Source organism: Manis pentadactyla, chromosome 7 (assembly GCF_030020395.1).
Source record: "Manis pentadactyla isolate mManPen7 chromosome 7, mManPen7.hap1, whole genome shotgun sequence".
Lineage (NCBI taxonomy): Eukaryota > Metazoa > Chordata > Mammalia > Pholidota > Manidae > Manis > Manis pentadactyla.
Window position 1 is genome coordinate 105,269,679 of NC_080025.1, and position 26,456 is coordinate 105,296,134.

The following is a 26,456-nucleotide window of genomic DNA, read 5'->3' on the forward strand; positions in this document are numbered from 1 at the left end:
CTTCTTTAGAGAGGTGTCTATGCAGGTTCTCTGACCATTTTTTAATCGTTGTTTTTGGGGGGCTGAAGCATATGAGTTCTTGATATATTTTGGATATTAACCCCTTATCAGATGAGTCATTTATGAATATATTCCCCAATACTGTAGGATGCCTCTTTGTTCAGCTGATAGTGTGATGGTGTCCTTTGCTGTACAGAAGCTTTTTAGTTTGATATAGTCCCACTTGTTCATTTTTTGTTTCCCTTGCCTGAGGAAATGTTTTCAAGAAAAAGTTGCTCATGTTTATATTCAACAAATTTTTGCCTATGTTTTCTTCTAACAGTTTTATGGTTTCATGACTTACATTCAGGTCTTTGATCCATTTCAAGTTTACTTTTGTATATTGAGTTAGACAATAATCCAGTTTCATTCTCTTACATGTAGCTGTCCAGTTTAGTCAGCACCAATTGTTGAAGAGGTTGTCTTTTCCCCATTGTATATTCATGACACTTTTATCGTATATTAATTGACCATATATATGTGGGTTTAATCTGGGCTCTCTATTCTGTTCCATTGATCTATGGGTCTGTTCTTGTGCCAGTACCAAATTGTTTTGCTTACCATAGCTTTGTAGTAGAGTTTGAAGTCAGGGAGTGTAATCACTCCAGCTTTGTTCTTTCTGAGGATTGCTTTGGCTATTTGGGGTCTTTTGTGGTTCCACATGAATTTTAGAACTATTTGTTCTAGTTCATTAAAGAATGATGCTGGTATTTTGCTAGGGATTGCACTGAATCTATAAATTGCTTTGGACAGGAAGGCCATTTTGACAATATTAATTCTTCCTATCCATGAACATGGAATAGATTTCCATTTTTTGTTGTGTAAATTTTTTAATTTCTCTCATGAGTGTCTTTCAGTTTTCAGAGTAAAAGTCTTTTACCTCCTTGGTTAGGTTTATTCCTAGGTATTTTATTCTTTTTCATGCAATTGTAAATGGAGTTATTTTTCTAATTTCTCTTTCTGGTAGTTCATTGTTGGTATATAGCAACACAACAGATTTCTTGTGTATTAATTTTGTATCCTGTAACTTTACTGAATTCAGTAATTAATTCTAATAGTGTTTTGGAGTCTTTAGGGTTTTCTGTGTATAATATGTCATTTAAGTGGCAGTTTTACTTCTTCCTTACCAATTTGGATATTTTTTATCTCTTTGTGTTGTCTGATCGCTGTGGCTAGGACCTCCAGTACTATGTTGAATAAAAGTAGTGAGAGTGGGCATCCTTGTCTTGTTCCCAATCTTAGAGGAAAAGCTTTCAGCTTTTAGCTTTTAAGTATGATGTTGGCTGTGGGTTTATGGGTTTGTCATATATGGCCTTTATTATGTTGAGGTACATACCCTCATTATACCCATTTTCTTGAGTTTTTATCAGGAATGGATGTTGAATTTTGCCAAATGTTTTCTCAGTATCTATTGAAATGATAATGTAGTTTTTATCCTTTTTTTTTGTTAATGTGGTTTATGATACTGATAGATTTATGAATATTGTACCATGCTTGCATCCCTGGAATAAATCTGCTTGGTCATGATGGATGATCTTTTTGATGTATTTTTGGATTTGGTTTGCTAAAGTTTTGAGGATTTTTGCACTTGTATTCATCAGGGGTATTGGTCTGTAATTTCATTTTTTTGTGGTGTCTTTCTCTGGTTTTGGTATTAGAGTGATGCTGGCCTCATAGAGTGAGTTTGGAAGTATTCCCTCCTCTTGTACTTTTTGGAATGCTTTAAGAAGGATATGTATTAGCTCTTCTTTAAGTGTTTGGTAGCATTTGGCTGTGAAGTTATCTGGACCTGGAATTTTGTTTTGGGGATTTGATTACCAATATAATTTCACTGGTAACTGGTCTGTTCAGATTTTGTTTCTTCCTGGGTCAGTCTTTACTAAATTCATGTATTAGTTCTAATAGCCTTTTTGGTGGAGTCTTTAGGGTTTTCTATATAGTATCATGTCATCTACAAATGGTAATAGTTTTACTTCTTTATACCAATTTGGATACATTTTCTTTCTTTTGTAGGATTTCCCATACTATGTTGAGTAAAAGTGGTGGGAGTGGGATTCCTTGCTTTGTTCCTAATCTTGGAGGAAAACCTTTCAGCTTTTTGACATTTGAGTATGTTAGCTGTGGATTTGTCATATATGGCCTTTATTATGTTGATGTTTCCTCTATAACCACTTGAGAGTGTTTTTTTCATGAAAGGATGCTGAATGTTGTCAAATGTTTCTACTGCTTCTGTCGAGATGTTTATATGGTTTTTACCCTTCCTTTTGTTAATGTGGTTTATCACATTGATAGATTTACAGATACCAAATTATCCTTGCAGTATATTGCAGTTGGTCATGATGAATGATCCTTTCCTTTTGATGTATTTTTTAATTTGGTTTGCAGTATATTCGTGCAGTAATCGCACTTGGTCATGATGAATGATCCTTTTGATGTATTTTTTAATTTGGTTTGCTATTATTTTTTTTTTAGTGCAGCAGAGTGGAAGTTTTATTTGAACACACTACAAATGAGGAGTGGGCCAGAGTCCAGGTAAACAAAGGTGGTTTACTAATATTTTGTTGAGGATTTTTGCATCTATCAGGGACATTGGTTTAAATTTTCTTTTTTGTAGTGTCTTTGCCTGGTTTTAGTATCAGGGTTATGCTGGCCTCCTAAATGTATTTGGAAGCATTCCTTCCTCTTCAGTTTTTTGGAATAGTTTGAGGATAGGTATTAACTCCTCCTTAAATGTATGATAGACTTTACCTGTGAAGTTATCTGGTCCTAGACTTTTGTTTGTTGCAAGTCTTTTTATTACTGATTCAATTTCATTACTACTAATCAGTCTGTTTGGATTTCCCTTGCTGCTTCTTTAGTCTTAGAAAATTGCATGTTTCTAGGAATTTATTCATTTCTTCTAGGTTGTCCAATTTGTTGGCATGTAATTTTTCATAGTAATGTTATAATCCTTTGAGGTTCTGTGACATTGGTTTTAACTTCTCTTATATTTCTGGTTTTATTTGAGTCTTCTTTTTTTCTTGATGAGCTAAAAGTTAATCAATTTTATTTCCTCTCAAAGAATGGGCTCTTAGTTTCTTGATCTTTTTATTGTTTTTCTAATTCTGTTTCCACTCTGGTCTTTACTACTTCCTTCCTTTCACTAATTTGGGGGTTTGTTTGTTCTTTTTCTAGTTCCTTTAGGTGTAAGATGGATTGTTTAGGATTTTTCTTGTTTCCTGGAGGTAGGCCTGTATTGCTATAAACTTCCCTCTTAGAACTGCTTTTTGCTGCATCCCAAAGATTTTGAATTGTTGTGTTCCTATTTTGATTGCTCTCCAGGTATTTTTTCATTTATTTGATTTCATTATTGATCCATGGTTATTTTGTAGCATGTAATTTAACCTCTACATTTGTTTTTTCTGTTTTTTTCCTTGTAATTGATTTAGTTTCATACTATTGTGGTCAGAAAAGTTGCTTGATAGTTCAATCTCCTTAGATTTATTCAGACTTGCTTTGTGGCCTAACATGTGATCTATCCTGAAGAATGTTCTGTGTGCACTTGAAAAAAATGTGGATTCTGTTTTTGGATAGACTGTTCTGTGTGTATCTGCTAAGTCCATCTAATCTAATGTGTCATTCAAAACCAGTTTTCTTATTTTCTGTCTGGATGACCTATCTATTGATATAAATGGAATGTTAATGTCCCCTGCTGTTATTTTTTTACTGCCAATTCTTCCCTTTATATCTTTTAATCTTTTCTTTATATATTTAAGTGTTCCTCTCTGTTGGGTGCATAGATATTCACAATTATACCTTCTCGCTGGATCGAATCTTTTATCATTATGTAGTATCTTTTTTGTCTCATTACAGTATTTTTTTAAATCTAGTTAGTCTTATACAAGTACTGCTATCCTAGCTTTTTTTTCATTTCTATTTGCATGGAGTCTATCTTTTTCCGTCCCTTCACTTTCAGCCTATGTGCCTTTAGGAATAAAGTGGGTCTCTTGTAGGCAGTATATAGATATGGGTCTTGGTTTTTTATCCATTGAGTCACCCAACATCTTTTGATTGGAGCATTTAGTCTGTTTACATTTATAGGAACTATTGATATGTATGTACTTATTGCCATTTTGTTAAATGTTTTCTGGTGTTTCTCTAATTCTTCTCTGATCCTTTCTTCTCTTGCTCTCTTCCATGCATTCACATGACTTTAGTGTAATGGTTAGATCCTTTATTTTTTTATTATTTCTTACAGGCTTTTGGTCTGTGGTTACCATGAAGTTCATATGTAACATCCTACATATATAGTAGACTGTTAAATTGTTGACTGCTTAAGTTCAAATGCACTGTTACAGCACATTTTTATTCCCTCTCCTCCATGTTATATGCATATGTCTTTATTTTACACCTTTTTACCTAGTGATTCTGTCAGTGATTTTCTAAACATAACTTTTCACTACTTTGGTCTTTCAACCTTCATATTAGCATTTAATTAAATGATCTATTACCTTCACTATATGTTTGTTTTAACCAGAGAAATTTTTCCCCTTCTTTTCTTGCTTGTAGTTTGCCTTTCCTTTTTCTCTTAAAGAAGTCCCTTTAACATTTCTTATAAGGGCAGTTTAGTCATGGTGAACTCTTTTATGCACGTAACTTGTTACTTTTTTTTTGATGCTTTAATGATTATCTTTAATCTTTTACAATTTAGTTGTGTGTGGACCTCCTTGGGTTCATCTTGTTTGGGGCTTTCGGTGCTTCCTGGACCTGGATATCTGTTTCCCTCCCTAGGTTAGCTAAGTTTTCAGCTATTACTTCTTCAAGTCTTCCACTCACTTCTTTCTTCTGGGAGTCCTATAATGTGACAGTACACTTGATGTTGTCCCAGAGGTCCCTTAACCATTCTTTGTTTTTTCTAGTTTTGTGTATTTTCAGCTTGCTTTTCAGTACCCTTACAGATCAGCAATCTTTTCTGCATCCTCTATAATCATCTGTTGATTCCCTCTAGTGTATTTTTCCTTTACTGTATTCTTCAATCTGATTGGTCCTTTTTATATTTTGTATCTTTGTTCAAGCCTTCCCAGAGTTCATCCATTCTTCTCAAGTCCGATATCCTTATAACCATTACTTTGAACTCTTTGTCAGGTAGATTAACTGTTTCACTCTTCTTTTTGTTTTGTCTTGTTTGGAGCATATCCCTCTCTCTTCATTTTGTTAAGATTTTTGTTTCTGTAAATTAGGTGGAACAGCTACCTTTCCCAGTCTGGCCTTCTGTAGGAACATTTCCTGGGTAGACTGTGTGACTGGCTGCTTTGGCTGGAGGTTGAGTGAGTGCAGTCCAGTGGACCCAGTGTGTGCTCCAGGGATGACTGGAGACTTTAGGGTGCAGACCCAAGGACCTTTGTGCTCTGGGCCAGTGAGTATGAAGCAGCGGACTGGTGTGCTGGGCCACAGGGGTGCCCTAGGCCAAAGGGGTGTGAACCAGGCAAGTGCCGGTGTATGTTAGGCTAAAAGATGCCCTGTCAGGGCGGCAGAGGCCAAAGGGACAAGGGTCAGGGGAGTAGACTTTTGTGCTTGGCTGGTGCTGTCTTGGTAGGGCTGCTACATCTCAGGTGGGTGCACTTGGGCATGGGGGACTGCCTGGAGGTAGTATGGGTGTCAGGGCCCTGCTCCCATCCGTACTATCAATGTGGGCGGGGGGAGAGCGGGGGGAGCAGTTATAAACAATGGCACTTGCCAGCACCTCCAATCTTAGAGAGTTCTAGCAGTTCCCCTGCCATTTGTGGGTGCTCTAGTTTTTTAATTCATCTAAAGAAGCATTCACTTAAAAACTGCCTCAAACAGATCTCAAATAATAGAGACAGCTATAAGGGCAGTTGGAATGAAAAGATCATGCTGAGTAGAGCAAGTAGCATAGGCAAAGGCAGGGAGGTATAGCAAATGCGATTAGATATTAAGGTTTGTGGGAAAACAATGTAAGATAAGGCTATAAAAGAAACTTAAATCCAAATTACAGAGAACCTTAAATGTGCTAAAGGATTTGTGGAATTCATTCAGTAACTTAGAATCAAATCCTTTTAATTAAGCCCTAACCAAAGGCTTTCATTGCAACTGCATGAAATAATCAATCACCTTAGTACTTCAAAAGAAACTGTTCCTAGATCCACCCACCAGAAACTGTGGTTAATTTTGTTTGGGATGAGGTTCAGGCTTTTAAAAGTACCCCCAGATGATTTTATGAGACTAGGATTGAAAGTCATTTTCTTTGAACTATAATTTGTTAATACATAGGCACAAATCAGACAATAAAAAAGTAAAGCCAAATGTATTATACACAAGAATGTAGGTGTATAGATACATAATGTGTGTGTACATGTATCTCAAGCAAAATTCTGTGGAAACCACCCTTAACAAGCTAAACTGACACAGTACAATTAAAGCACAGCATTACACCATCACAAAAGATACCGAATATATACAATTTATTTAATAAATTAATGTCATTCAAAATACAGTGCCAGAACATTATGCAGTTGAACATGCTAGTAATGTTTGTCATGAAGCACCTGTGCTCATGTTAGATTGGCGGCACCCCGCTACTGCTAGTGGTTCCTGGGATTAATGCCAGAGCAGCACTAGTTATCTGCTCTTCTGCACAGCTAGTGCAGAGAATTCCTGAACAGTTCACCTTTCTAATCCTAACCCCCACACACACAACAGGATAAAAAAAACACACCCTGACAGCTAACAGATATCTATACACAATCACTCTACAGTAATGCTTGTTATTAAATTAAGATGTAATGACCTGGTTAACCCACTCTAAATCTTTAAGATGGAGAAATACAACAGCAGCAGGTAGTTATATGCATGAGCCAATGTTAATGTAATACAGAAAGTGGAGGCATTTACTGATTAAAGCCCCACAGACCCGCACAATGAGGGACTAGCAATTTTTATTGCAAGCCCAGCAACTTAAGTCCACACCTGGTAAATGACCAGCTGATTGGAAGACCTGTATTCTAGATAGACAAGTATAAGTTAGTGAAAAACAGAATACATGCACCTAATAGTACAGTTAGACTGATCCAGCAGTCATAGCTTTTCCTGTGCAATACCATAAAATGGAAGATCTTCCTCAACTACAGTATAGGATTTAGACATTTCTATACCAACATGGACACTAGTGTTAAGTGCAGCTGAATTAATTACACTGAAAAAACTGTATTCCAGGACTTCAAAACAGAAGCATAGGAATGAAATACATATACTAAAATAATCTCAGCATAATTTGATATACCACACTAGGAACAGGAAACTAAGTGAACTTTTTGAACTGTACATACACAGGGCTAACAATGTTAGATAATCCATATTCTTATGTCCTCATGATACATGTTTATCAATTATTGGATAATCTATTTGATATTATGGAAGCATATCTTTCTGTAAGACTCACTGATATATATATATTATACATATAATATATATATATTATGCTGATGCAAATAGTAAGTAGGGCATAAAAATAAAATTTATCAAAGATAGATTTTATATACTCATATTTAGTCCTTTCATAGCCTTTCTTATTTAGCAAAGAAAATGAAAAAGCACATAAATCAGGTGTGCACTCCCTGAACTCCCAACTATACAGGTGGTAGTGCAACCATTTCTCCATCTAGTTCAAACTCCTCTGTCCCATCGGGTGAAAAAAGGTAAGTTGGTGGTTTCCATGGAGATTCTTCAAGGCAGGATGGATAAAGTTTCCCCACAGTGCATCGAAAATCTCTCCCTAAGTCCCACAGTACACGTTCAGATATTTGCTGTCGTAGACACCACCGGTCAAGTTCCAGATCATATTGGTACGTGACATACTTAGCTCTCTCACTTAAATGGGTTTCTCGCATAAACACACAGAGAGAATTCGAGATCACAACAGCTCTAACACAGGGGTCTGAGTACCTCTTAGCAGGGATGTTGGCTGCCATTTTCCACTCATTTTTATTCACATCATAAATTTCCACAGTTACTGAAGACCCATCTATAGTGCCAGAGGGGAGTCTTATGCCAGAATTGGTAGCAATGTGCAACCCTCCAATATAGAAAATTTTATCACCAAAAGCTGCAGCTGAAGCAAAAGACCTACTAGTCTGTCTCATGGCCATTTCTACCCACGAATCAGACCTTGGAAAATAACAGTACATGAGGTTCAATGTCATCACATAAATGCAGTCATGAACCACAACTGCTGCACTCCACTGCCAAGCACAAGGCAAAGGGCTTACCATTGTCCATTCATCCTTCTCAGTGTCATATCTTTCTACAGTCCTCCGATTAAGTTCTCCACCTACACTATCTCCTCCAATTGCATAGATATAGCCTTCACAGCAAACCAAAGATGGCTTTATGCGGACAAAAAGCATCGGGGTCTTTGGAAACCAGGTATTTTGCTGTGCATCAAACCAATAAAAGCAATTCACAGTTCTAAAGGCAGTCTGAAGTTTGCTTGTTTTACTGTGATTTGTTTTTGTGTTTTTCAGAGGAACTTGACCACCTGCTATGTAGATGTCATTATCAGGAGTTACAACAGTCCCAACCTTATGCAAATCAGCTGGTGGGCTGCATATCTTGTAAACTTTTTCTGCTTGGGGGCTGTAACAGACAGAAGTGTAAAGACTACAAGGATTTTCTGAAGATGCTTCAATGAAAATCATCATCTCTTCTTTAGTCATTCCAAGTCTTGGTTTGAAAAACTTGGGCATGGATTTATACAAACCTTGAACCACTACAGACTTATCATTGGGTGGCAGACCTTGAAACCAAGCTCTCTGGGTTACTTCTGAAAGTGCATCAATTCTTATTTGGCTAAGAACTGAAGACAAATACTGGGATCGCGATTCTGTGTTGTACTCTAACCACAGCATAGCAGCTTCGCGAACTGTCTCCTCCTTTTCCACATTTAAATTGTCACTACTGAGAATGTCTATCAGTAGGTCATGTGACAGCTGCATGAAAGCTTCCTGGTGATACACAGCAGTAAACTTGTGCTCCACCATTCTTTTAGCACTTTGTTTTAATTCCTCACAACTGAAGAAATCAGCAAAACTCAACAATCGCACACAATTCTCTGCATTTATTTTTTTAATTAAATATTCTTGACAACGTTGTAGCACATCTTCTACCTAAAATGGGGGAAAAAAGGCTGATAAAGGCAGGATAGACAATACTTACATATAAAACACAAGTATATTAAGCAGATCCCTACATTGTGGTTTTTATTTTTAGATACATATGTTTGATCTAAGAGATAATGTCTTCCAGTAGTAATAAAATTAGAAGACTATACATTGTTTTGCATTTCTTCTTCCTGTCCAGTGGCCTACTTAACTGTCCTATTTAGAAGCTGGTAATGTAACATCAAATGGGCTCTCTCTTAAAAAACTGAATAGTCTTAAGGGAAAGGTAAGGAAATTCATACTTACATATACTTTTATAGGCTTTAAAATGATTTATATAGTTGAGAGAGCCATATGAAAACAGTGTAAATCACAGTACAGGAAATTATTGTTAAGTAGCTGGACTCTGGTCATATGAAGACAGTCGTATGAAACCAGAAAACCATACATAATGACACAGTGATTATGATTTGCCTTTCTTATCCACAGAGGTAAGATAGCCAATCAAAGAACAACAAATACAGTAATGTGAAGTTATAAATTACCTAGATTTAAAAGACCTTAGTCATTCTAAGTTTCCTAGATTTCTTAAGAAAGGAAAAATAGACCTCCATTGCATGAGAAGTTCTACCTATGTGCTGAATATAACAATGGTTATTATGATACTGAATATCGTAATGGCTAACTAGAAGCCGTTTAACGTGAGAAGTGAGGTTGTTTGGAATCAAAACCTGGACTGTCCAATCAATAAACAATATTAGACAAGTGGCTTTACCTCTCTAAGTCTTATGTTTTCTCCTATATAAAAGTGGGAAATCCTTACAAATGATAATTGTCAGGATTAGATGAGAACCTACCTAAAGCATTAGTACAGCACCTGGCAAATCATTTCATGTGATTAATAGTGGAAGACATGTTGGTAGTCATAAAATACCTCATCCTTAGCTTGCCAGGGCAACCCAGTTCAAGAAACAGAGTCCAGGAAGCTACCATGGCCTCAGTTTCCCCAGAGTTACATGTCCAGTAAGTAGGATACCACAAGTTTATGGAAAATAAAAAGAGTACAGACCTCAAAAGGAAGAAAGGTATATAGGGCATAACAGAGTTACACCTAGGTATTGGCATTCAACTACTGCCACTCATATTCATTCAGCACACATCTATCAAGTACCTACTAGGTATCATGAACTGTGCTCCCAAATTTAACCTTCACTCTGAAGGTTCTCTCCTTGGAGAAATTTGTTCCTGAAATGCAAAGTGTCATTCCAAAACAAGGAAAGGAATGTGGAAATGTTTTTATATTCCACTTAAGATTTTTAAAGAATTTGAGGCAGAAATAAAGAGTAAAATAGTTTCATATGTAAATTAATCATCACTTTTTATTTTAACTATTTTCCCTTAATAGCTCAATATGGTCACACAGCTATTATAAATATTTAAGTTTGGTAATTTCCCTAAGAAACTTGAAATCTCTGAAAACTAGTACCATCAAAAATTAGTACATCTAAGCTTTCAGCAAAAAAAAATGAAGCAGTGAAATTTAAGTTAAAAATTATTTTTACTCAAAATCTAAATTTGTAGGTATATTAGGCAGACTATGAAACCATGAAATTTTTACTTATCTTTTTAAGTTTCCATCATAAAAAGTATGTTTACAGGCTGATCAAATCCTATGCTGCTTTGCCTTTACAAATATTAGAGAGAAGAACTTTTACCTTCTAAAATCTGCAGTAAGAAAATTACTCAGATTTAAGGTATCACCAATGAAACAATGTTTCTTGAAAAAATAAACTATAATTTATGTATGTAACTAAGAGAAAAAACTGCTTACCTGTAAGAAGCAAGCTGTTTCATAAAGCTGTTCTACAGTGCTGTCATTTATTGCCAAGTTACCCGTGTATGCATAAGTTATTATCATCTGTAAGGTGGCTGCATCCACATTCCTCAGGTGTACGTGTGTCTGTTTGCTTTCACTTAGTCCACTCATGAACATGGCCCTACAGCAGAGAGAGAAAACACAAAGCCTATGGTTTTAGTGTAAAACAAATGCAGAGCTAAAAAAAAAAAACTAGATAACTTGGGACGTTTATTTAGATTATTTGCTGATGGACAACTTATAGTGAAAACTTTTAAGGGAAACAAAGAAAGGTATAATCAGTCCACGTATCAGCCAGAGATATACCAAACTACACCACTCAGGTGAATATACTTGGTCCTTATACTCTTACAATGGAGTACTCTTCATCAATAAAACAGTGTAACACAGATGAACCTCGAAAACATTATGCTCAGTGAAAGAAACCAATACAAAAGATCACGTATCATGTGATTCCATTTGTATGAAATGTCCCCAGAAAGCAAATATATAGAGACAAAACAGAGATTAGTAGTTACGTAGGGCTGTGGGAAAGAATGGTAAGTGACCGTAAACAGACAGAAGGTGATGGAAATGTTTCAAATTAAGACTACAGAGATGGCTGTATATCTATCTCTTTAAATATACTAAAATTCATTTAATTGTACACCTAAAATCAGTGGATTTTAGGGTATGTAAATTACAACTCAATAAAGCTGTCAAATTCATTTATTCAAACAATTTCCTAAAAATCTATTATATACACAAAACTATGCTGGAAAGACAATTAGCATTGTGGAGATTACAAAGGAGAACACCCATATATGGGTGAGAGGTGAAAAGTCAATGTAAAGACTATTACTGCATGCAGAGGAAAAAAGCCTGTAGTAATCAAAAGTGGGTATCCCAACAGTCACTAGCTTGGGCCCCTTGAGGACAAGATGAGAAAGGCATTCAAAATGGGTAAATAGTGAGTCAGGATAAAATGTAACCGTTTTTTTCCAGGGGCATGGCTGAATATGAGGGCTCATGCAAGAGACTGGAAAGTGAACTAGAAAGATGAGTGGCAGACAGATCAAAGTATTTAAAATGAGGCATAGGGGTCTGAGCTTTTTCTTTGGTAGTGAAGAACACTGAAGGGTTTTAAGCATGGATTTACTAACATAATTGAATGTATTTTACGATGAATACTCCGTACACACCTTAAGGGCCAAGGACTAGAGACAGGAAAACTGGTTAGGAGGCTATTACAATAATCTAGATAAGAAGAGGAATATGAGCTAGGGTGGCAGAAATGGATACAAAAGCTATTACAAAGAAACCAGCACAATCTGGTGATTCTCTGCACAGGGAATGGGATAAAGTAGGAAACAGGGAAAGAATCAAAGCTACCTATTTATTTTCAAGTAAGTACCTGAAAAAATACTGGTTTTTTTTAAACTATTAAGAGAAAAATTTTAAGGCCAAGGAAGAAAGTTAATTCTGGGGAAATTTTGGATATATTTAAGATAAGGGCAGTTCAGTCAAATGGAAATAATACAATCATCAGTTAAGAATTTAACATTATTGGAACTCTGGAGGAGGTCAGGCATTAATGCAGTGGATTGTGAATTACTTACAAAGTGACATGTTACAGCCACATAAGCTTTCTGAGGAAGAATAAAAATCTAAAGGAAAACCCCACACAGAATTCTAATGACCAACCTGAAGTAGAGTTCAATTAGGATAAAAAAGAATGATGGAAAGCTGAGAAAGATTCATCTGAGAAATAAGAACAAGCAGGCAGGGTATAATGCTATTCAGGGCAACAGAGGTGGGGTGTCCAACACTGTGGAGTCAAGGGTAATAAACACTGAAAAAGCAATCAGTTAGGATGGCTGATGACCTCCTCCCAAAGAATGTAATACAACCTTAAATAAACCCAACAGAATAATGGAGACAGGAAGAGTTCCTGAAAAACATCCAAGACATGACAAGAAACTCTTTAAAAACATCCACTGCTAATGACTTCACATGTTTGACATGGGACAATGGGAGATTAGCAAAAAAAACCTTAAAAAGAATTACAAGTGCTCTGAGTAAAAAATGGAAGATTTAGGTGTCAAGTGGTTTTTATGTCTATTCTAGTAAAACGTTGTAACTCTGGAAGAAGGTAAGGGAACAGCTAACTATATAGATGACACTGAGACTGTTTAGACTAGGTTTATGATGAACCAGAATCATAAATTTCTATGAAGGAACTTTTTCCTTAAGACCCAAGATGTCTAGCCAACCTAATTACAAAACCTTTAAGCAAGTATTTTTAAGAAAGAGCAAATACTGAATATTATACAATATCAAAACAGGCTTAAGTACTACAGTGGGAGAGGTGCTGAGAAATTAATTCTCAAGTGATTCTCTCACTTGGGTTCTAAAATGAACTGTAAATGTTACTAAGAAATGGAAACCACTATTTCAGAGGTTCTTTTGGTTCTTGGTGGAATGGAATTGGTAATTCAAACTACAAAGGAAGAATGTACCTAGTTAAAAAGGCAGAATTTCTAACAGTAGATTTCTAATTGTAAAGATTGTAGCAATATATGTAAAGATACTCAAATCTACGAACATGAAAGAATTCAGTCAAAGAACACATGGGAAAAGATCAAATTATTATTGTGGGAGCTTATGATAATCCACCCCACTGAGAGAAAAGATATATATGGGAGACAAATATATTAATGCTTTTGTCTTGTGGATTATAAAACTGGCCCAGACACTGGGTCTTAAAGACGGGTATCTTTAATTCCAAACACATAGTGGACTATTCTTTCTATTTATTGTTCTTTCTACTTATTTTCACTTCTTATCTGATTTTTTAGGGAGAATATATTCTCCCAGAAGACCAGGGATGCTAAAGAAGGGAAACAGTGATAAAGAAAAAAGACTTTGTTGTTTTTAAGATTGTAACATTAATGGAAGACTTAAGTTTCTTGGTTTTCAGCAAAAAAGAGAGTAATACATGAGGTTTTTTTTCAGCAAAAAGAAACTGACATCCAAAGAGACTGACATCCAACCCACTTAATAAAAGATTAATAATAACCTCATGGCTAGAGAATTTAAAGAACAGTGTGTTATCAATACAATCACATAAATAATGAGGAAGGAAAAAAAGGGAAGAAATCTAAATAAACCCATGTTACTTCCTATTAAAGATGACAACATAGAAACTACTACAGAACTTCTGCATAGGTTTAAAAGTTAGACTAGACAGTTGCTATGATTATTACCACAAAAGATTCTATTCTATCATTACAAATGCCCATCTGAAAATCCACAACTAAGGCATAAAAAAGCTCTTTTCAATAACAGGCAATCAATTTATAATTAATGGCCTTTAAAAAGGGAGAGCTAATGGGTCCAGGCATTGACTGAACCTGTAACCTCAAATTTCTAACACCGTTTACTAAGCCAATAGATCTGGGGGGAAAAAAGCCATCACACCATATGGGAAGCTTTTAAATATACAAATTTTCAAACTGCCTTACATACACCCAGTGAATAAATTCTAGGTGTGAAATCCAAGAATCTCTGTTTGTATAAGTACCCAAGGGGCTTCTGATGACAACCAGACTCTAGAACCACTGTTCACAAGATGCTAAGCTTTCTAAGATAAGAAAACAAGTATCTGACATTGCACGAATAATCCACAGCTTAACCTGAAACAATTACATACACAGCAAAAAACAAGTAGCATTTGGGCCTTAGCTTCTGTAATGACCATGTGTTACACTGAGAGATGTGAAATTTCTACACTTCATGTTAGCCTTATTAGCCTTGAAAAGAGAAGATTAAACCTGCCCTGTCTAGCAGCCGTCACTAAAGAGCAGCAGAAATGAACTTTCATGGCTGATCTCTACTTATGGCTGTTAGTATTTATTGTAGGAATATACTGGTCCACATTTAATTCATCTTTATTCACCCTGTCCCTTTCAAGTATTAAGTAAAAATTCAACCTAAGGGCAGAGAAGAAATAAAGGAATTTCTATATGCTTTAGCTTCTATTTCCCTCATCAATCACATAATAGAGAGAAACCTACCTCAAAAAGATTCAAAGTTGCAAAACATCATAAAAATGTAAACTTAAGCTTTATTTATAATTAACAAATAACTACTAAATTCTGAGACACAGAACACATTAATATGTTATTAATTATTAAACATTTAAATCTGGCAAGGAGTCTGATAGGCTAAGTGGGTAACACAAATGACAACAGTAACCAAGAATGAAAAAAAAATACATTTTTGCAAAGGAAATAGAAGTGCTTAACATGTCTCAATAGCACCAATTATCCTCTGAAGTTATTGAGTCTACTGTAATTCTTTAATTAATAAATACCATTTTCTAAATTTAATACTTTAAAAATTTCAAGAGTAAAAGAAAATCACCCCACTCGCTTTTCTTTCTTTTAATGGAAAAATAGTACTCTGAACTTATCTTACCATCATTAACTTTTCTTAATTTCAACAAGTTTGTTGTATTTAATATTTAAACCTTTGTAGAAACTTTTCACCTCTCTTCCTTACTTATACATGCCAGGAAGTAATTTGGTAAGCACTATATCATCTGAATAGAAAATGTAAGCAAAATATTAAGACACGTAATTTTTAAAAATTTAAATAATGTTTAAAAAAATTCCTACTAAAAGAAGCTAATAGTCTGCATTTGAAATTACAAACCAATTAGGATTAAAGTACTTACCTAAAATAAGAGCTACATGTTGCAAGAACCATCTTATGACAAGGGAATTCAGTGCCCTCAACAATTAACACTATGTCAGTAAACAACTGCTGCTCATAAAACATTTTTAACTGTTCCAACAAGGACACAGCATACTCAGTATTGATCTGCCTCTCGTCTTGAGTGGACATGACTGTATTCCATTAATATCTCCCAGAACAGATCAGAAAAGTCAGTACTGATGGAAAGTCAAGTGAATGTTTCAGATATAAAGGAGAAACTCTGCTTGCTGTTATCTGCAGTATTCAGACCAAGACTGACATATTCATTAATGAACAGTATATTGTTATAGGTTTGTAACCACTCTTAGGTCATCATGTGTTAATTAGGTTCTTCAGAGTTTTTTCAACAGTCTGGAGACATCTTGCTCAAACTTGCAATTGTGCAGCTCATGAGTGAAAGAGAGTAACACACGAGGTAGATTTTGTGACAACATCGTAGTTCTGTGGATCCCTTTGGAGTAACTAAAAATAAAGAAAAGTCAGTTAGAGTATCTAGGTCACTACATTTTTAGAATACAATGTTTAAAATGCCAGACTTAAATATAAATGATATTTAGTGAAGTTCAACTTTAGACATTACCATAAAAATGAAACATAAGGGACATTTTTAGTCTACTACATTAAAAATAAAACCAGAAAAAATTAACATTTGCAGTTTTAACTTTTTGCGTTCTATATAAAATACAAACATTCTAGAAAATAAGGAGTGTATCAATCAGCATACATAAAGAATTTAAATTACTAGCAAAGCCAGATCTCCTAGTTATTTTTTATTTTTTTTGTATCATTAATATACAATCACATGAGCAACATCGTAGCTACTAGATTCCCATTATCAAGTCCCCACCACAGACCCCATTACAGTCACTGTCCATCAGCCTAAGATGCTATAGAATCACTACTTGTCTTCTCTGTGCTATACTGCCTTCCCCGTGCCCCCACCCACCACATTATGTGTGCTAATCGTAATGCCCCTTATTCCCCTTATCCCTCCCTTCCCACCCATCCTCCCCAGTCCCTTTTCCTTTGGTAACTGTTAGTCTGTTCTTGGGTTCTGTGAGTCTGCTGCTGTTTTGTTACTTCAATTTTTCTTTGTTCTTATACTCCATAGATGAGTGAAATCACTTGGTACTTGTGTTTCTCCACCTGGCTTATTTCACTGAACATAATATCCTCTAGTTCCGTCCATGTTGTTGCAAATGGCAGGATATGTTTTCTTCTTATGGCTGAATAATATTCCATTGTGTATATGTACCACCTCTTCTTTATCCATTCATCTACTGATGGACACTTAGGTTGCTTCCATTTCTTGGCTATTGTAAATAGTGCTGTGATAAACATAGGGGTGCATCTGTCTTTTTGAAACTGGGCTCCTGAATTCTTAGGGTAACTTCCTAGGAGTGGAATTCCTGGGTCATCTCCTAGTTATTTTAGTGGCAATATATTACCATAATTTAAAATAAGAAAAATGTCCCTTTCTGTTGCATGGAGATTCTCATTCGGGGGAATTATTTTAAATGTATTCACAAAGGCTTTAATTTAAATTACTTAAAGTATATGGTAAACAGATTCAATTTGCTCATTTCCAAAGTATAAATTACATATTTTTTAAACTTACAGTTCAATCCTGTAAGTGTATGCAATGTATCTCTTTGTACAGTGGTTCCTTCCTAGAAATCTTTATAAAAGTGTACAACTTCAGTGAATAAAGAAACAAAACACAATAAAAAGACCTATTTTCCTACATGAAGACTCATTATATTTACAAATATGAATGTTCTCCAAAATGTGTAAATTTAATATAAAATCCAACCCAAATTTATAGAAGATTGATATGGAAGAATCACAAGTTACCAAGATATTTGAGGGGAAAAAGGGCAAGTTTTTCCTCATGACTCTCATTAAATATTAAAATTCACTGCAAATCTACAATAAGCCCAAGTAAACTTAAGATATAAGATATGATAAAGATAAGCACGGCATTTCAAACTTGGAACAACTGACTAACCACTCAAGCAAGCAAAAAAAAAAAGAAGACCAAAAAACAGCCAACCAAGGGTTTAGTCATACTGCAAACCATTCCTCAAAAGAAATTCCAGCTATATTAAAGTTTAACTTTAAAATGTTATTTGAGTCAGTATTTACAACTATATGGCGAAGAAATTACAAATCAGGAGAAAAGGGAAAATGGATACAGAATGCTAGTAATAGTAATGCTAGCTAAAAACTATCACCCCTTTCCCAATTACATGATTTAGTTCCCATCATCAGAAAGTCAAATACTATTGACGTGAAACCTATAAATATGACCCTCATTGGAACCACTAACATTTCTTCTCACAAAATATCACCCATGTCAAAGAGAAGATCATACTGTACACTTCCTGCAAAACTATACTATTACTTGAACTGTTTAACTTGATATAGACTGTCAAATTTCCAGCTAGTTAACTATAGAAGTAACTAAAATGGGTGCAAAGGCAGTGAGACTTTGGTCATTTAAGGGAATGACTTTGCTCTTCCAGATCTGAAAGTTACACTATAATTCTAAGTTCTACTACTACATCTTCTAAGGCCAATCATACCTAAAATCACTGGCTATTTTCACATAAGGTCTAGTGTTAGGGTGTGGAAAAACAAGCATTCCTACACAGGGCTGTAAGCTGATATTTATCTACAGGTCCTTTATTCAAAACTCCTGGAGCTACAAGTGTTCTAGAATTTACAATTTTTCGGATTTTACAGAGGTAATGTGGTACATATATCATATCTTGTGAGACTCAAAGAGTCTGGAGCAGCACTCCATAACAGAACATACTATCTTTGCTGTGGAAAATAGGAACAGTGTGAAAAATAATACTATATATAGCCTCATGTTACTTCAGGTCAGGTTTTGCAAAGTTTTTTTAAAAACTTGATTTTAAGGGCTTTTTGAATTTCAGAATTACAAGTGAAATATTATAGAGAGCATAATTATATAAAAAATATAGTATTTGTCACTATAAATGCATAACACCTCAATCAATTCTACCTCTAGAAATTTATCTTACAGAAATGCATGTATTAATAAACTGAATGTCCTAACCCCAGCTACAGGACCCAAAACTGTCCCATCTATATTTAAACCAGGCATCAGGAACTGGAAGCCAAGGCTAAGAGGAATTTGGATCACAACGCAAGACCCCGGAATTCTTTGCAGACTAGCTGCACAGACTCAATTTAGGTCATTTCTTTAATCTATACTATGACCTGAGTTTTTGCAATGACTCTTTTAGGCCCCATTTAATTTGTTTTGTCCTGGTTTTACTAGCTTTGATATTTTAAAATCAGATGCATAAAACTATTAAAACATATGAAATTTACTTTTATAAAGTGAGCCAACTTTACATAATCCTCATTATCACTGTTTTATGCACTCGTATTTTCCACCCTTTCCTTTCTAATCTAGGGTACATTTTCTTCCTGATGAGGTCGTTTTTATTTAGGACATCTTAATATTAAAATAGACAGAAAGAGTAAATCATTCAGATTACAAATTAAGTAAGTAAAGAGATCTGTATGTAGGGCAACTCAAAATAAAATTAAAAGTCACTTTTCTGGGAACGAAAGACCATATTAACTAAAAATGTGGAAAGTTGCAATGTTTAAGATGATTAACCAACCTTCAAACATCCATAACGTGAACATTTTCTATAACTATTCCCTCTCTTCTAAAAACAAAATTTGAAATATCTTAAATACTCTGAAACATTTCAGTCTGCACTATATTCCTTATTACTAAGTGATTTGACACATCTTACAAATTTTCCCTCTTTAATATACTATGTCATATATCATTCTGTATTACCTCTAAAAATAACTTCAAAATAAGTCACACATCCTGTTATCTGCAGAAGTTAGCGTCCTTAGACTGAACAGTTCTGAGGCATCAAGGGAACAGCTTAATTTTATTATATATTAATGGCTACGTTTAACTCAACAAATGTTTATTGAGTATTTACTAAGTGCTGGCCATTGTACTATACTCTAAGTGTTGCCAACCACTAGAACTCCAAAACACCAAATGCACTTACTTTTACTATAGACTACAGCCAAAGCCGTGACTGTCATTTAAAAACAGCATGCTTCAAAAAACCAATTATTCCAGACAAACCAAATAAAAAAAGAGGCAGGCAAATGAGTTGAGTATAAGAACCATTTTTCTTAAGATCTAGCCATCTTGACCTTTCATTTCCAAACTTTGGATAAAGAAGTTAAGTACAAGAAATTTTATTCTTAACCATAAGAAAAACTGCATGTAAAATGAGCAAAGGAGGTAGTAGCTGGCACTTGGCCACACTACTAACGGTGTAGGAGGAAAAACTTATCAAAGATCTATCTGACCCTTCTGATTTTTATTAATATATGTGATGAGTATCTAATTTTTTTAAAAAGTTCAAAAGGTATACTGCTCTCTTTTCTCATCACAAAGACCAAACATTTTAGGCTTTGCAAGCCATAAGGTCTCTACCCCAAATGTTAACTGTAGCCTGAATGCAGCAAAAGATAACATGTAAGCAAATGGATCCAATTGTTTTTCAATAAAACTTTTTTTACAAAAATAGGCTTCAAGCCACATGCATCAATCTCCGCTTCAGACTGGTTCTCGATCAAATAATATCAGTGACTAAAATGCATAACTCAAGTTGTTTTTCCTAGAAGAATGTTTTCCCTTCATATCACAAAACAAGGAAAAAGCACAAACATTAAATACTTGAAAAGTTGAATATAACTCTTACTCTAACCTCTACATATCCCTTTTTTTTTTCCCAACAAGTATTTCAACACCTGTTAACTAATCACACAACTGCTTACCCCCACCTAGTTGGTGCAGGTTCACAGGACTCCTGAAACACTTTTTCATTTATCTAGTGAGTTCCCCCTTTTAAGGTTAAAAAAAAAAAGGTACATTCCAAGATAATCTGTTGAAAAAAATCTCAAAATGAGAAAAAAACTATCAAGTCAAAAACAAATTACTATTTTTACCAACTATAGCAATATCTAAGTAGATCTGAAAAACAGAAGATGTATACAACACAACACTATGTACAGATATTTAGTGGGCACATGGATTCATCTGATGAACCAAAGGTCAGAAATTGGGAAATGACTGTTACACTGTTACATGCCACAATTCCTAATACCAGTCACCTCAAGACTAATGGGAAAGTCCTGTATATTTAAAGCTGGTCATTTGAATGTGTTACACAGTAAAAAATGCCAACTAGAGGAAGATTAAATGGGAGTCACACAAACAAAATATAATGAAATTCACAATCTAATAAAGTGGAATATACTATGACATATCAACTATGGATATTCTTACTCCTTTTTCTAAATTCTGGGCTCAGTTCAACGTTTTTGATGGATCTGCTTGATAGAGAATAACAGCAGTGAGTAAGATTATAATATTATACACAGGATGAGATCCTTTCCTCCACTCTCTACTGACTTTCTGCAGTAGAATCTGCAGACTTTCTGCAAGTACAGGACAAGAGCTTCCTATAAAATCAGGAAATGTACAAATTAACTGAGACTGAGGGGAAAAAAAATAAAAATTTTGGCTCTAATGTATCTTTTCTAGGATACCAAGCCTTCAAGGTGAATTCCAGCACATAAAATAGTTTCAAAACAAACACTGTTATTAAATGATTATCAGGATTAAATGAGTCAACAATCCCATAGTAATATATACAATTCTACTTAAAAATCTGAAACACCTTTTATGGAAAATTATTTCAATAGATTTTCCTCCCTTATATAACCCACATGACTATAAAGTAAATCTTCAGAGCTAACCTGATTTTTCATTTTCTCCATAAAGGCAGAAATGTAGAAAAATCTAACTTTCAAACCACAAGTACTCCAGAAGTTTAAGTTGGTTGTCTGAAATCCTCACTTCACTTTCCTATAAAATAACAGTATAAAAAAGGCATTTAAGTCTTCAGGTTGCAAAAGCAAAAATATGCCCAAAAGTTTACCTGCAAAGAAAATTTACACAAAGTAAAAACTACTGTTAACACTAATTTAAAAAATAATAGTAATGACAGATCTTATATTCATTTTATAGATTCTGAATATTGATACTAAAGAGAAAGGAACCAAGATTAATTGGAGAAAGGTATGAAATGTTGAAATTAAAAAAAAATAATCTCAAATATTCTTAAGAGTTTTCAGAGGTTGATGGCAGGGGTTTTTATTAGGGGGTAGGGAGAGTGTCTAATCTCACTTGGAAACCTAATTTTCATTCCCATAGGTATGTCATTTGTAGTGCCCTTCCACTGGGTATCTCCAAAAACACAAATAGAAGCAAAGCAAGCTACTCCAACGTTAACCAGGCAAAACCTGGAGGATCAAGGCAAGAATAAAGGATTAAGTACTGAATGTGAAAATGAGATGGATCAGCAATTACCTGCACTGTATGTATTAAATGAAGGAGGGATAAAAAGATGGGAGGAGCTGCAAACAAGGACCGCACAGAAACTATACAGTAGGAATGAATCAGTGTTAGAGACAAGGGTGTGGGCTATAGGTCAACATCTGTTTAAAGTACTTTGACAGTTACTAACTTGGTGGTGCTGCATCTTCCAGGGCAACAAATGTTAATACAGAAGATAGAAAACTTTTGTTGGAAAAGATCCACTGTGGAGCCAAATTGCTTGGGTTGAAAACCCAATTCTGCAATTTACGGGTTGTGCGATCTTTCACAGTTATTTACTTTCTGTGCCATAGTATGCTCATCAGTAAAATAGGGGATAAAAACAGAATTCTTCTCAATGAATTAAGGATTAAACAGCCTTCATAAAGAGCTTGGAACAGTGCCTGACACATAACACTACAACATAAATATCTGAAATTATTTATATTAATGCAGTTACTGGTCAAGTAACTTTTGGTAGCACTTTTCCAACTCCTAAATCTCCACACCTACACCAGGTCTACAGGTCCCAATGACAAGGTTTCAGCACCCAAAGTTCTCTTTTCACCCTGGCTGAATGGCATTTTATAGATACAAGAAATTCATTCAAAGATTTTAGATGTATTCTGATGGCACAAATTATGAAACAAAACTAATTTAAACAAATCTTGAGAAGGCTGATGCCAGCATAAAAAAACTAAGTAAGAGTCCAGGAAGTCACCAGCCAAAAACAAGCCTTTTTTCATTCAATGAGGAGATAGGTTTCTCCTCAGGGAGGACAAAATATTGGTGCCAGAAATAGTCTGCTTTCAAGTTAGTCAAAACCACCCTGACAGTTGAGAATGTTTGGAAGACATTACATGGTCTCTCGATTGTCATCCACTACACAAAGAGAATTTTTGGAGTTGTGACAAATATTAATCAAAAAACAAACACCTTGCCTTTTGAAGAATTTATCAAGTTTGATTAATTTCAGTATAGCTTGCCCCTACTACGGTAAAATTCAGAGCACAGGACTATTTCCTTGTGTTGCCCTTCTCCAACCACGCTGAAAAGACTACATAGCTCCATTACATTAATTATGCTCTGTGCCCTAAATAAATTCAGGTCACAAGTGTAAGCTTCTATACTACAGTGTGATTAATATATTACCTCACTTAAAAAAAATTAAACAAGAACATAAAGGAGATGCTGTCTGTGATAGAATAATTATATGAGTGTAGTATGTCCATTTATTTTGGATTATCACTTTTTTTCCTCTCAGTTCTCTACACAGTGACTTAAGAAAACAAAAATAAAACTGACCCTAACTTTTGCTCTGGGATTTCTTTTTCCACCAAGTCAATGATTTTTTTCAATCACAATAGCAGAAGAAAGTATTTCCCAGATATTCAAACATTCTCACAAGGTCTTTAAGGGCATACCCACTTAACACGACTGTTCAAGTTTATCGGTTACATAAAAAAGAAAGTAAACTAAGGAATTCTTAGAAACCTCTTGCCTACCATGGAAGCTACTACATGTCATCACTTGTCAGAGGTATTGGAGTGGAGGAGAGGAGTTTAAAAAACTTCTCTCATTAATTATTTTCTCCAAATGTACAATCCCTTTTTCCCACATTGAGGAATCTAGGTACTGCAAACTCCCGGGAAAGGAACCATGAGTAATCTTCACATACTTAAAAAGTTACTTTAAAGCGATTAATCAAGTTTTTTTCTAAGTCTATGAGTTATTTGAATATTACCTGCTCTATTCAACTCCACAAAACTGAAATAAGACTGAGATAAAAGGAAGGACTTTGACCTTTTCATTCACGTATTTTATGACAGCAAAACCAATCATTCTCCCTGGTCTTAGGAATGTGGGCGAGGAGAAAAACAACTCTTCTAAATAAATGTGTAAAATCTTTGGGAAAACCAAGGTATCTTTCAGCTTTTAAAAGTCGTTCCAGTTTCGAAGAATTTACCATCCACCTTAAACACATTCAGTGTTCAATGTTTGGAGCTTTCACTAAACCAGAAGAAAATCTACAGAAGAGTGTGACTTAAATACTGACACCTTTATTCCCACCCATCTCCTTACAGACCCTAGGAATAACTAAAGTTGACAATTTTATGGTTATGCTTCTTATGAGGGCAAAGAAGGGAGGAGAGTTACGCCTCCTACAAAACTGCGTGTAGAGAAAAATAGTACGCTATAAAGCACGCTGAACAGAAATGCCGCATTTTTGCAGCGTTTACTGACAGCTTCTTGAGGATTTCAGAACCCAATCTATGAAGGGGCTTCAATAAACACTAGACCAACAAAAAATCAAAGTGAAGAAGTAAGTTTAACACTAGTTAGCAGCCGGATGGAAAGAACAGCAAAATTCCACTTCGAGGAGACTGGAAAACAACTAGACCGGTTTGACTTTACAATTTACGTTAGGTCAGATAAAAAGTCCTTCTGAAAACAAAAAAAAATCAGGAAAAAAAGTCCTCACCAAAGGTTAAAATAAGTCACAACTGCAAGAATCTTAAGCCCACACCACTCAAATTCAGGGAAAGAAATCAGTTTTTCAAAAGAAGAGAAAGAAAACTCACTCTATTAGTTAGTTGCCTCAATGGAAGATAATTTAATTTTGGTCAGCACATTGCTGATAGCATTCTGTTTCTGAATGCTGAATGCTCAGTGAGACAAACTTATAGATTCATGTGACCAGTCCTGTACCCTACGTTTTTAAAAGGCTAAATGATATAGAAGACAGATACTTCACACAAACATTCCCTTTTAAATTTAATTTTACATTTTGGATTCTTTTTCTAGTTTCACTTGAAAGGGCCACCGTGGTAGCGGACAACTCTAGAGATCTGAGGCCCATAGTGTGTATTCTTGTCTTTGTGAGGTCGCTACAAAAAGAAAGCTTAAGACTGTTACACCAGAAAAAAAAATGTTAACTCAAAAAAACTGCTCCACATCAAACTAAGGCATACTCTACTCCGTGGTTTCTCAATTCACAGGGAGAGGTGGTCGAGTTCAAGCAAGTTAACGATCTCAGTCTAAAGTAAACACGTACACAGTTCTCCGTTTCAAACGGCAGCTTCTGCTTTCTTTTGAAAATCATTAGTAGATCATAATGGCACCTCTGTTAATCTAGTCATCTCCTGGTTATTCTACATGTACCAGGGAAGAAAAATGAAACGGCTTGCCTTCCTTCGACCCACCATCTCGCGAACCCGTCTCGAGTTGTTAAGGGAAAAAAGCTTTATTTCGGAAAGGGTGGGCACCATCCGGAGTCAGGACGCCGCCCGGGAGACGCGCGGCCGCTCAAAGGCCGGCGGCCCGAAGCGGAAGCCCAACGAGCCGGTGCACCCCGCTGCCACAGCCCCGCGACCCGGCAGGGCTCCTGGCTGCAAAGGGGCCGCCGCGGGGTGCGGAGGGCGGCGCCGGCCGCCAGCGCCCCTCCCCCGCCCGCAGCGGAAGCGTCTCGGGTTTGAAAGATGCCGCCGCCGCCCCCCGCCCGCGTAGCCACAAAGGGCCGAGCCCCCTCCAAGCGCAGCCTTCCTCCTCCAATTCCTCTACGGGTCGTCGCGGGGTCTCTCCTCCTGCCCGCTCCCTCCCGGTGCTGGCTGTGCCTGCTCACCCGAGTCCCTCAGTCGCGACGGTTAGGATCCCGTGCCGCCGGCTGCCCCGAAGACACTAGGGCCCTCGGACGCGGAGGCGGGGGCGTGGCCCTCTCGCTGCGGCCAGGGCGGGGGTCGCGCCTCTGCCTCCGGCCGAGGACTGGAGCCGCCGCTTCCTCGTCCTTCCGGCTTCCCCTCGCGCCCTCCCTCGGTCGGCCGGTCCTGCGCGGAAAGCAGCGTCTTCTGCGGGTGCCGCCGCACGCTCCTCAGGGCCGACCTCCTTGGAGAGCTGGGAGCGCGCGGCCGGCGGACCACTGGCCCGCCTTCGGCGAGTTTCCCTTCCCGCCCCGAGCGCCGAGCGCCACAAACCGCAGTTCTGCAGTTTCCCTGGTTCTTGAGCCGCCCCCCGCCCCTTCACTAGCCCCCTTACCCCGCCTCTTTCCTTTGCTGGAGCCCACCGGAAAGCCCAAACAATTGGATCCACGCAGGCGCGAAGGAGGAAACGGCTAGAACAGGAAGGGCGGGGGCGGCGCGAGCTGACGGGGGAACGCTCTTCGAAGGGCTTTCCC

The 26,456-nt window shown here is 36.4% G+C and overlaps 1 protein-coding gene across 5 annotated transcripts; it reads right to left on the minus strand.

Annotated features, from left to right (window-relative positions):
• Nucleotides 1-6,479: 6,479 nt before the first annotated feature.
• Nucleotides 6,480-26,444, minus strand: KBTBD2 (kelch repeat and BTB domain containing 2). Of its 5 annotated transcripts, XM_036897435.2 has the most exons (5): nucleotides 26,318-26,409; nucleotides 25,908-26,109; nucleotides 15,788-16,290; nucleotides 11,026-11,191; nucleotides 6,480-9,200 (listed from the first exon to the last, which is right to left on the minus strand). In XM_036897435.2, the coding sequence occupies exons 3-5, from the start codon at nucleotides 15,955-15,957 to the stop codon at nucleotides 7,665-7,667; spliced, it is 1,872 nt and encodes a 623-aa protein (XP_036753330.1). In that variant the 5' UTR covers nucleotides 15,958-16,290; nucleotides 25,908-26,109; nucleotides 26,318-26,409; the 3' UTR covers nucleotides 6,480-7,664. The 5 variants fall into 5 exon arrangements, with proteins under 5 accessions (XP_036753330.1, XP_036753332.1, XP_036753329.1 ...); XM_036897437.2 differs by lacking the exon at nucleotides 25,908-26,109 and having other exon boundaries at nucleotides 26,318-26,444; XM_036897434.2 differs by lacking the exon at nucleotides 26,318-26,409 and having other exon boundaries at nucleotides 25,908-26,300.
• Between the last annotated feature and the right edge of the window lie 12 nt (nucleotides 26,445-26,456).